The 10,233-nt window shown below is 31.4% G+C and overlaps 1 protein-coding gene across 2 annotated transcripts; it reads right to left on the bottom strand.

Annotated features, from left to right (window-relative positions):
* Window positions 1–3,524: 3,524 nt before the first annotated feature.
* Window positions 3,525–9,209, bottom strand: LOC137808375 (G-box-binding factor 1). 2 transcript variants are annotated; one of them, XM_068609451.2, is made up of 12 exons: window positions 8,710–9,209; window positions 6,618–6,794; window positions 6,484–6,531; window positions 6,294–6,383; window positions 6,119–6,211; window positions 5,795–5,961; window positions 5,634–5,691; window positions 5,371–5,419; window positions 5,081–5,283; window positions 4,339–4,416; window positions 4,044–4,169; window positions 3,525–3,924 (listed from the first exon to the last, which is right to left on the bottom strand). In XM_068609451.2, the coding sequence occupies exons 2-12, from the start codon at window positions 6,672–6,674 to the stop codon at window positions 3,874–3,876; spliced, it is 1,020 nt and encodes a 339-aa protein (XP_068465552.1). In that variant the 5' UTR covers window positions 6,675–6,794; window positions 8,710–9,209; the 3' UTR covers window positions 3,525–3,873. The 2 variants fall into 2 exon arrangements, with proteins under 2 accessions (XP_068465552.1, XP_068465553.1); XM_068609452.2 differs by lacking the exon at window positions 8,710–9,209 and adding an exon at window positions 7,571–8,707.
* Window positions 9,210–10,233: the final 1,024 nt, after the last annotated feature.

Here is a 10,233-nt window from a genome sequence, read left to right as displayed (position 1 = left end):
GTTGTTTTTATATACTTCATTTCATTATATTATTTTTCGCTAAGTTATACATTGTTATTTTATGCTATCATATGATATGATGTTGATTCGTGTTGGCTTTATAACACATTTGATATATACAGGTTGTTTAACTAAGGTAAGTAATAGAAGATAAATAAAACTTAAAAAAATGGATACAACAATGGTTATAGTCTTGATCATGGTCGTATGGCATCTATGACGATGATTTTGAGTAGAACCGTCATCAAATAGGCACTATAATTGATAATTTGTTCTTATATACATCACCTATGACAACAATTTTATTAAAAAATGTCATCGCAACCAGTCATCCATAATATCAAATAAATCATTTTTATCTTAGGTATCTTAGGTAAATTTACCAAGAGCTATAGTCATAGTCATAGTGATCCTCCTATTCAACTACTTCAACCATTTCTCAACACCTCATATAAGATTTACAAATATGGGACAAATTGAAAAACTGAAAAGAAGATTCTTTTTAATACTAAAATTATGTATTGAATCTGGATTCTTGTATCCCCTTGCATCCATTATTCAAAAAAAAATTTTTAAGTATGGTGAAAGAACTAAAATAAAATATAGGATATAACTATGATAGTTATTGTATGGGGTCTACCCAATACTAAATTGGAGAAGACTCATTTTGAATTTTATTATCTATATAGGTGGGAGCGACAAATCGCTTATACCGAGTTCCACATTAGCTTAGCAGCTTAACTTAATAGCCTAACTCGTTCTACTAACATGGAGTTGTTAGATGCTTCTGATCGATAAAAGAGAAAGAAGAGTAAGCAAAAAAAAAGACCACCAAAAGAAAGATAGATTAATATTCCCACTCATATAAATTATATAAGAACAAAAAAAAACTCTTAGATTCCCTTTTGAGAAAAAAATAGAACCATGTTATTTTGAGAAAAAAAATAGAACCGTGTTATGAACACTACAACAACGTTTATATATAATAACAATTTTTAATAAAACTACCATCATAGATCATATGTATGACGATAGTTTGAATCGTCATAATTTTTTTTTTCAACAACATCAAATTAACAACAATTTTACAACCATCTTTAGAATGTCTTTATAATACGTCTTATAAAAAAAAAAAGTTGTATCCATTTTAGTTAACCGTTTATATTTAATTTGCAAGTTATACAACATAAAGATTTTCATACTTCAAACCAAAAGTATCTTGAAACTTCACAATTATCAACAAGTGATAAAAAAAACGTAATAAATAGATTAAATAATTGTTAACATAGACAAAAGTCTTATACAAGACTGCATTGAATTTATGTTTTATCAACTCAATTTTAAAAATCAATTATAGAAACAAGTTATTAAACATTTTATTAAAAATGTAAAACACTTTCAGATCATTCTGAAGTTTTAATATCTTTTGTTATCATTACAAAAATTAGATGTTTGACATTTCATATCTTTGGTTTCAATATTTTTTGTTCACTCTCACACGATTTAATAAATTTTAATTGGATAAGTTCATCGTATGATCATTGGATCATGAGTTTCTCAGACACTGACCATATTGGCAAACTCTTAGCATAATTTAATGTAGTAAATGCTCTCTGCTGTCTCATCTAAATGTGAACATCTGAGTAGAAATGACTTGTTCCAAAACTTGTATATCCATTTTAAGACAAAGTAGTATATGAAGTCTTACTCTCTCTTTTTTTATGAGTAAAAGGGTTGAAGTCTGAGAAGGCTTTACATGCATACCTTGTGTTTTGCATGTTGAAACAAATAGAAAAATACTTATGTAAGAAACTATAAATGCTAGGTGAATAAATTACTTATAACTATTCTATGATTAGTGAAATCTTGGTGTAGTAGTAAAGACTTGTAGATTACGGATAAACCAATATAAAAAAAATACTGTTTTGATTTTATTAAAATTTTATCTCATATTTAATGTTTTGAAAATATGTAGTTTTGATTTTATTAAACTTTTATCTCTTTTATGTAATACGTTTTAAAATCATTTTTTTATCTATATTAGATTCAATAAGTCTTTTTTAAAATAGATAAATAATGTTTTACAAAATTCTTTTTTAAAATTGATAAGTTGAATAACTTTAGCAGAAAAAAATTCTTAAAGTATAATTCAATTTCTCTCCCTATATTTCCACTATATTTTCTTGTGCTGTAAAGTTTGATATCGATACTTAATTAAGCACTTTGCAGTGTTAGAAGACAAAAATATATGAAAATAAATCCTCAAAAGAATGACTTGGTAGAAACGTCCAATATTACTATCCTGAAAAAAATAGATATACATCATTGAGTACTAGAATTTCAAAGATGTTTTGGGATGAGACTACTACCATTGTTGTCTACTTGATCATCAAATGTCTTTAATTGTTATGAAAGACTCTCAAGTAAATCTGGTCAAGTCGTTCTCCTAAGCAAAAGAATTTGAGAATTTTTGGTTGTGTTGTCTATTTTCACATAAGGAAAAAAGCTAGTAAAGGTTGTTAAATGCATTTCTATGATAGCCTAAAAGCGTGAAGATTTGCATATTGTGGTGAATTGAGTTAGGATTCAAGAAGTGTATCATAAAAAAAAAGTTGCCTTCAATGAAGTTGAAATGATTTATAAGCCAAAAGTTTTAAAATATGTCAAGAGTAGGCACGAGGCTGAAAAGGAAAATATCAAGGTGGAGACTAACAAATCATTTGACTTTCTCCAGTGTGTTATTTGGTAGAAGAAAAGTTAAATGGTGAAATTGAAGGACAACAAGTTGATGATAGTTATAGTATTACTAATCGTAGAATAAGGAGAGTGATAATGCATTTAACAAGGTATGAACTTGCAGTTAGTGAGATTTTGGGAGATTAACCCATAAGTGTATCATCTTCTATAATGAGAAGACTTAACGACTAAATTCCACAAAAAATATATGAAATTACTTCATCAAAATAATACTTAAAAGTCTAATACTTAGACCTGTTAGTTCCAGATTGGCCAGTTATAAATAATTTTCAAATAAAAGGATGAAACTTCAGAAATTAATCAAGGATTATTTAAAGCAAGACCGGTAGCTCTGTGTTTTATTCAAAGAGAAGATATTGATTATAATTAAGTATTCTCTCCAATAGTAAAACACAAATCCATAAGAATTCTATTGGAGCATATGGATGTTAAGACAATGTTCCTATATGAAACAACATGAGAAGGTAAAAATGATTATGTTTGTAAATTAAACATATATGTGTATTGCTTGAAACAATCCCAAAGACAATCGCAAGTTTTTTTACGAGTTTACTTCAAAAATCTATACTAATGTAAAAAAATATGCATCTTAAGGAGATGTATGAAAATCAAAATCCCTCAAGAACGATAACTTCGAAAATTTCCAATTGTAGTCCAAACAGGAGAAGGGATGTCGTTTTGACAGGTAATAATAGCGTACCTTAAGGTTACACCATTCTTCATCAAATCAACTGAACACAAGCACGTTTATAGTAACGAACAAAAAATGACTCCAAAGTCAAGTAATGAAGATTTCAAAAGTTGAAGCACGATTCTCAACATCACTTGCAAAACTATGTTCTGAACAGAAGAGCTCAAGTAGCCTACGTTGTCTATTCTACGGTACTGGTTGGTAAATATTACAAGCAAATGACAAGTAAAATCATAAGGGCAATTACAATTGAGGGTTAATGATATAAATTAGTATAACAAGGAAAAAAACATTATATCCTATTCTCAATTAAGAGACCGGGCCATTCATAAGAAAATTCCAGCTGCAGATTCGTCTTAATTAAGAAACTATAAAATTTTGCCGTTACCATCAAACACTACACTGAGGAACTCAAATGTTTTGTGTCATCCAAGGTTAGCAACTGCTTCTGGCCCACACATCCGTTCCAATTCTTCCTGTTTAAAGCAATTATGTTCAAAAGATAAACTTGAGGTGGTGAGTTGAGACATGTCAAACCTATAAATTGCAAAAAGTAAAGAACTTGTGAAGGCAGAGTAGTAAGAAAAATCTATACCTTGATTGAACTATTTTCAGATGTAAGCTTCTCGCATTCTTCGGAAAGTCTCTGAAGCTCTTCTCTGAGTGTTCGATTCTCACTTCCCAGTGTCTCCACCCTCTTTTGTAAGTCTTCGCACTCAGCCTAGTTAGTACAAGAAATGCAAAACACATCATTCTTCTCTTTGTTTAATTGTAAAATGGTAGCATAGTCAAATAATATAGCTAGAAGCCTCCAAATATGACGCAATTGGAGATAGTTCCAATCTCCCCACTAACAAGGGTGCATGAAATAGATATTAGAAGAAAGTTACCTGCTTGCGTAACCTTGACCTCCTAGCTGACTCTCTGTTTGACTGTTTTCTCTTCTGTCTTTTCAGCTCACGTTCATCCTACCAAAATCAAGCATACCATTATAACAATTTTACTATTATACTCTAACGTTAGTTTTTCTTTTCTTTTTGAGAATATACTCTTACAATAGTTAGACTAATAAAACCAAGACTTATTTACACTTTTGATCTCAGTAGTGTTGGGGTTCTATTTTGGTCCTCCAAATTTTTTTGCACATTTGATCTCTATACTATTTTAATTGTACAAATGTTGACATGACAATGCATGAGTGTCACATCAACATGAAAGTGCTGACATGGTAGCCCAGGAGAGTCTAACTTCAGCATAAATATTGGATACTGAATAATTAGATGAACCAGAATTGCACTATTTTAGTAGGTGGCCAAATTCGCACCAAAGAAGATCAAAATCAAATTTTGACAATAGTAGAAGGACCCAAAGTGTTGTTAAGCCTAAAACCAATTAACACGGGTGTTCAAACAAATGATAATCTAGGCAAGACAATCTATTAACTTTGAGCATTTTTTCCTTCCTTCAAAATCTTCACAATATTGAGTGACCATACCTGGGAACATGATTAGAATCAACAAAATCATTGCTTTTCAAATATATTATTATATGTAAAAGAATATAAATATGTTTACCATTAAAACAATACATGATTAGAATAATTTCTAAGAAAAACAGCTGTAGGACTCATACTTGTATCCATTGTTCACCAAGGGCAACAACTCCTGGGGCACCAGATTGATTATGTCTCATTTTTGCAGCTTCGCCACCACCGGATGATGCATTCCATAAGTCCATTCCAATATTAAGATTAGTTGCTGGCATTGAGACAACAGGCTTTCCAGGCATAGAAGATTGAGAAATGGCACCCCCAGAATTGTTCTGGGCATTGGCTCCTGAAAAGTTAATGGAAAATGATAAGTTGTCTCAGCAATTGAGAAGGAAAAAAAAAAAAGATAATCATGAATGGAGGTGATGAATACCATCAACAAGCATCAGGTCAAAGCTTCCCTTCTTGTTTGTAGCTGATTCCTGTGGAGAAGACATCAGACAAAAGCCAAAAACACTTTAGAAAAATATCAACAAGCTTTTAATTAAACCAATTCAATTCAGACTTTTGCAGTGAACATCAAAATAACAAAGACAAGCGATTGCAAAAGAAAAACAGGGATTGTTCCAGCGAGGTTATTATTTACAAAAACAAGTGAGAGCATGCGTATTAATGGTAATCTAATCAGTTATGTACCTGTTGGTTATTATTCTCATCACTAGCATTCGATGAACCCTCTGAACCACTTTCACCACTGTTTCATATTTTTTTAATAGAAATTCGTATTAAAATGTATATAGAAGAGAAAGAAGTAGAAAATATCCAAATTAATTAGTTCTTTCAGTTGTTTGCCAAACCTTTGAGACATGCCATCATTGCCTGAACCTGAGCCTGCCTTTCCACTCTCTCCTGCTTTGGAACCTGCATTTGCAGAAGTTCCTTTCAATTTTTTGGACGAGTCTCGATCCTTTCCATCAGTTCCCTTCCCTTCAATCTCCGTACTTTGCTGGACAACACTCGGAGTCTAGCATTATGATTAAAAAAAAAAGATCGATTATGAATTAAAATGCTGGACTATAGTAAAGTAATGAACATAGTTGCCTACAAACAGATGAAAATTCATCCTTTTCTGCTCAGGCATAAAGGCATTCCAGGGATTAGAGTGTGAAAAAGTGGTTTACCACTGCCATGCTTGGATGATGAGCATAGATACTCCCAGGAGGATATAAAGCTGGATATGGGACAGGAGTCCCATATGGTGGCATCAAAGGATGCTGGAAAAATAAGAAAATTGTAAATGAAGATCTCTTCCCTAAAGTATAATTGCATATATCCCAAATGATTTACTGCATTTACCTGGCTTCCCCATAAATAGGGATGGGGAGTTGGGGATGCAACAGTTGAGGCAAAAAAGGGAGGTGGAGCAGCTCCAGGAGCATAATAGGCCTAAGTAAAAAGCAAATGCTTTAGATATCAACATAATTTATCTGCAGAAGTGCTTCAACAGAAGTGAAGCCGGATGAACCAATTTAACATATATTCCTACCTGCATGGAGCTTGACCAATCAGGATATGCAGGCACTGTTGGTGTCTCCTGCTAGTGTAAACAGAGAAGATAAGGAGACACAAGAGGAAGGAGAGGCAAAAGAAAAAAGAGCAGGAAGATAGTAGGGGAAAGACCTGAACTGATGAAGATGACTTGGAAGATTTTGTTGTGCTCTCTTCCCCAGCCCCCATATAGATTAGTTTAGAATCACTTCCTCTCAGCCACAGAAACAAAAAAGACCTATGATCAAGTGCTGATATCTATGGAGGTCAGAAGATCTAGTTGAATAGATTCCTGTCAGAAAACACACACTGAATACAAAAAATATAAATTAGATGGCAAAATCACTGACACTAAATAGCAGAAACTATCAAATCTACTGCAAAATTATAGTGCAATTGAGTTTAAAATATTATTTTGAGTACTTCATTCACCAAAGAATATTTAATTAAACATTTCTTTTACAAATGGAATTGACATCATCATTAGGGTAACTAGACTCTCACTCTTCAATTGATGAAGTTTGGATTTTTTTTATTTCTCTCTACCTATTCACCAATTCTCTCCTGTAGTCCCAAGCAGCCATTTCTAAATGGAAAAAACTAATGCTCTTGTAACCATTAACTATCAGAAACTTAGTACGAGGAATAAACAAACCTTGAGTAGAGCATAAAGCAGTCGAGACACAAGAATAACATTATTCTGTTATGCATAAATTGATGCGTGCTTGTATATTCATAAGTGCAATTTCAGTTATGTGAATTTAGAATCATAGTTATCAATCTCAGACACTGATGCGGCCAAATTTGAAAATTCTATAGCAGGATGAGTGATGACCTTTATTCTTAACGTTATAATACAAACTATAAATGGTATTATGCCACACATATAAATACTCAAAAAAACAACAAAATTCCCAAAATTTTAAAAAAATATCATGATAAGTATTAAGTCCCACTGTCAGTGGTTGTGAGTGTGTAAACTGATAAGTATAAATGAAGAAAAAATAACACAGAACATGAAAAAAAACACTTATAAAATTTGTGGGAACACAGGGCAAAAAAGAGGTAATTTGTGGAATATTTACCCGGACAACAGTATTCCAGGGGTTAAAATGGGAATTTGAAGGCTATATCATGGAAGCGCCTCTATAGCACACAAAAAGCCACTGTTTTGGCCACTATTGCAGCTGCAATTGCCGCTATTTGAATTTCAGATCAGTCCAATGCCTCTCCATTTCTATGCTATTGCACGCTATTATGTCAGGTTTACCAAGTGACAATTGTGTTTTAGGTAATTTAAAGAGGTTTATTCAAATCTAATATATGCAATTCTAATTCTTGTGTACTTTGTTAGACGCCACATATTAAAAACAGGATTTTTATCATACTATATTTATCATCTATCTACTTTGACAATGCGCTTAGTTTTTTCTGGACCAATCAATTATTCTCAAAGAAGAAATAAAATGGAAGCAGTACAGTTCAATACAAAAAATATGAAATATCCTTCATAGCTATACAATTCATTTATTTTGAAGCCCTATTTTATCTTCACTAAACCTAACCAAACAAAGGAAAAAATTCCCTTTCCGCCCAGCCTCTTATCCATGAGATGATGCAATATTTTTACACTACATGATAATTCCCTCTCTTTTCTAGATCCGCAAACCAAACCAAAACTTAACCCCATATATCAAATTAAATATTTGTGAAATCAGTGATTTGGTTGAAAATCTCGGCAAGCATAAGCATTAGCACCAAGCAACTGTGTTTCTGTTTCAGAGAATGCCACAGACAGAGAGAGACACACACCAAAAATTACTTTCCTTAGCAAGCAATAATAGCAAACAAAAAATTCAGATTCCTCGGAATATTTTAAGAACTAAATAATAAACTAACTAAAGAGTAGAAACAAAATAAAACAAAGTACGAGAATCAAGAAACAAGCAAGAAAACACGTAACAGAAAATTAGAATTCTCTGAAAGGTCACACGGTAAACCAACCCGAAACAACAATAAGAAAAATGAAAATAAAGTAAGAGAGCATTGTGTAATGGAAAAATCAAAGTCGGTAAAAAGGCAAAGACTGTGGGACACATAAACAGAGGAATACTAGTTAAGCAAGGCACAAAATTTGAAGACGGATCTTGGAGCAATTGTTATTCAGCAATTGAGAGAAGATATGAATTTGAGAAGGCGGTAGAGAGAAGAGAAAGAACCTGACCTATTTTCATGGCGTTGAGAAGAAGGATGAGGTGGAAGTCCAGGTGGGATGGGACAAAGTGGATTTAAAATTTGAAGTCAATAATTCGACACTAGGCTTTTGGTTTGATGTAGCTATAATTGTATCATGGGAAAACTGAAACTGAAGAGTGTTGCAAAGAAACGTTTGTTAGTGTTGTGTCTGAGAAGGTGGTTGTTGTGGCGTGCGTCTGAGAAGGTAGGAGGGTAACAACAGTAAATGTTTGTTTGTTATTTTCAACAACTCCTGTGGCTGTTGTTGCGTTGGAAACTCGAAAGAGAAAAGGAGAAGGGTGAGGTGTGGGCACGTGGGTTGTACCAGCGGACGCTAGTTGGAATGTGAAAACACAAATTGAAATTGAAACTGAAACGAAGGGAAAGAAGAGAGAGAGGAGGTGTGAGTTGGATTGGGTTTAGGGCTTCTGGCGTGACACGTGCGGAGAATAGGGTTACAGCTGTGGGGTGTCCGCGTCTCACTGGATTAGGTTTGAGACATTGCAACTTTCGCGATGACTCATCTGACAACTAAGTGCTCTTGTGGATAACTTTTTTTAATATTTTTTTATTCAACGCGACTTATTACCTCGCCTTATTATATCAATTTCTTTTCACCATTTTTATTCTTCCATCTCCCTCCCTCTCTACCTAATTTCTAAACAACCACAAATACGTCATACTATACTATTCAAATTTTAAATTCAATTCAAAAACAACCTTCCCTTTAATTTTTACTCAACATCTTTAGGCTTGCAACCAATTTATATCATAATAAAATATTTCAATAATTGTATTTCCTTTCATAATAAATATTAGTAATTAAAGAAAATGTATTTACTAATAATTATAAATATTAAATAGATATGTTTAATGCATGCATTGCATATTATGAGAATGCGTATTTTGATTACTTACTTCTTCATGAGTATGTGAATATCTGCTATCTGTTAATCATTCGATTATTATTAATTCTAGTTAGATATTTTAAAAGAAATCAAATTATAAAAAAAATGGAGAAAGAAATATAATCATTGAAGAATTAATTTAATTTTATATATGTATATTCTTTTGTATTTATACGTATGAAATTAAAACTATTTTTAGAAAAAATTGATTTTTTAAAACTTAGTACAATGTATTCAACAAAAATTTAGAAAGATTAAATTCATTTGCATTAATATTTCATTATACAATTTTATTTTAATTACACTTTAAGAAAATTGTATGACTTTATATTAAACATATTTTAAATCATTTTATTTAAAATTAAAAAGTAAGAATAAAAATATTTGTGAGTATAAAAAAAAAAATGGACAATCCTAATTTTTCATACAACTACGTTATAATTTTCAATATTATTATTTTAATACTTTTTTATATTATTTAATTATAAATTTATCCTTTATTTTATATATTTATTTATAAATCTATCATATCAATATATAATTCTTAAAAATTACAATTCTTAATATTATTATTTTAATATTTATTAATATTATTTAATTATAAA

Source organism: Phaseolus vulgaris, chromosome 3 (genome assembly GCF_051622355.1).
Source record: "Phaseolus vulgaris cultivar YP4 chromosome 3, ASM5162235v1, whole genome shotgun sequence".
NCBI lineage: Eukaryota > Viridiplantae > Streptophyta > Magnoliopsida > Fabales > Fabaceae > Phaseolus > Phaseolus vulgaris.
The sequence above is the reverse complement of the archived record's forward strand: the minus strand, read 5'-3'. Positions and strand labels throughout refer to the sequence as shown.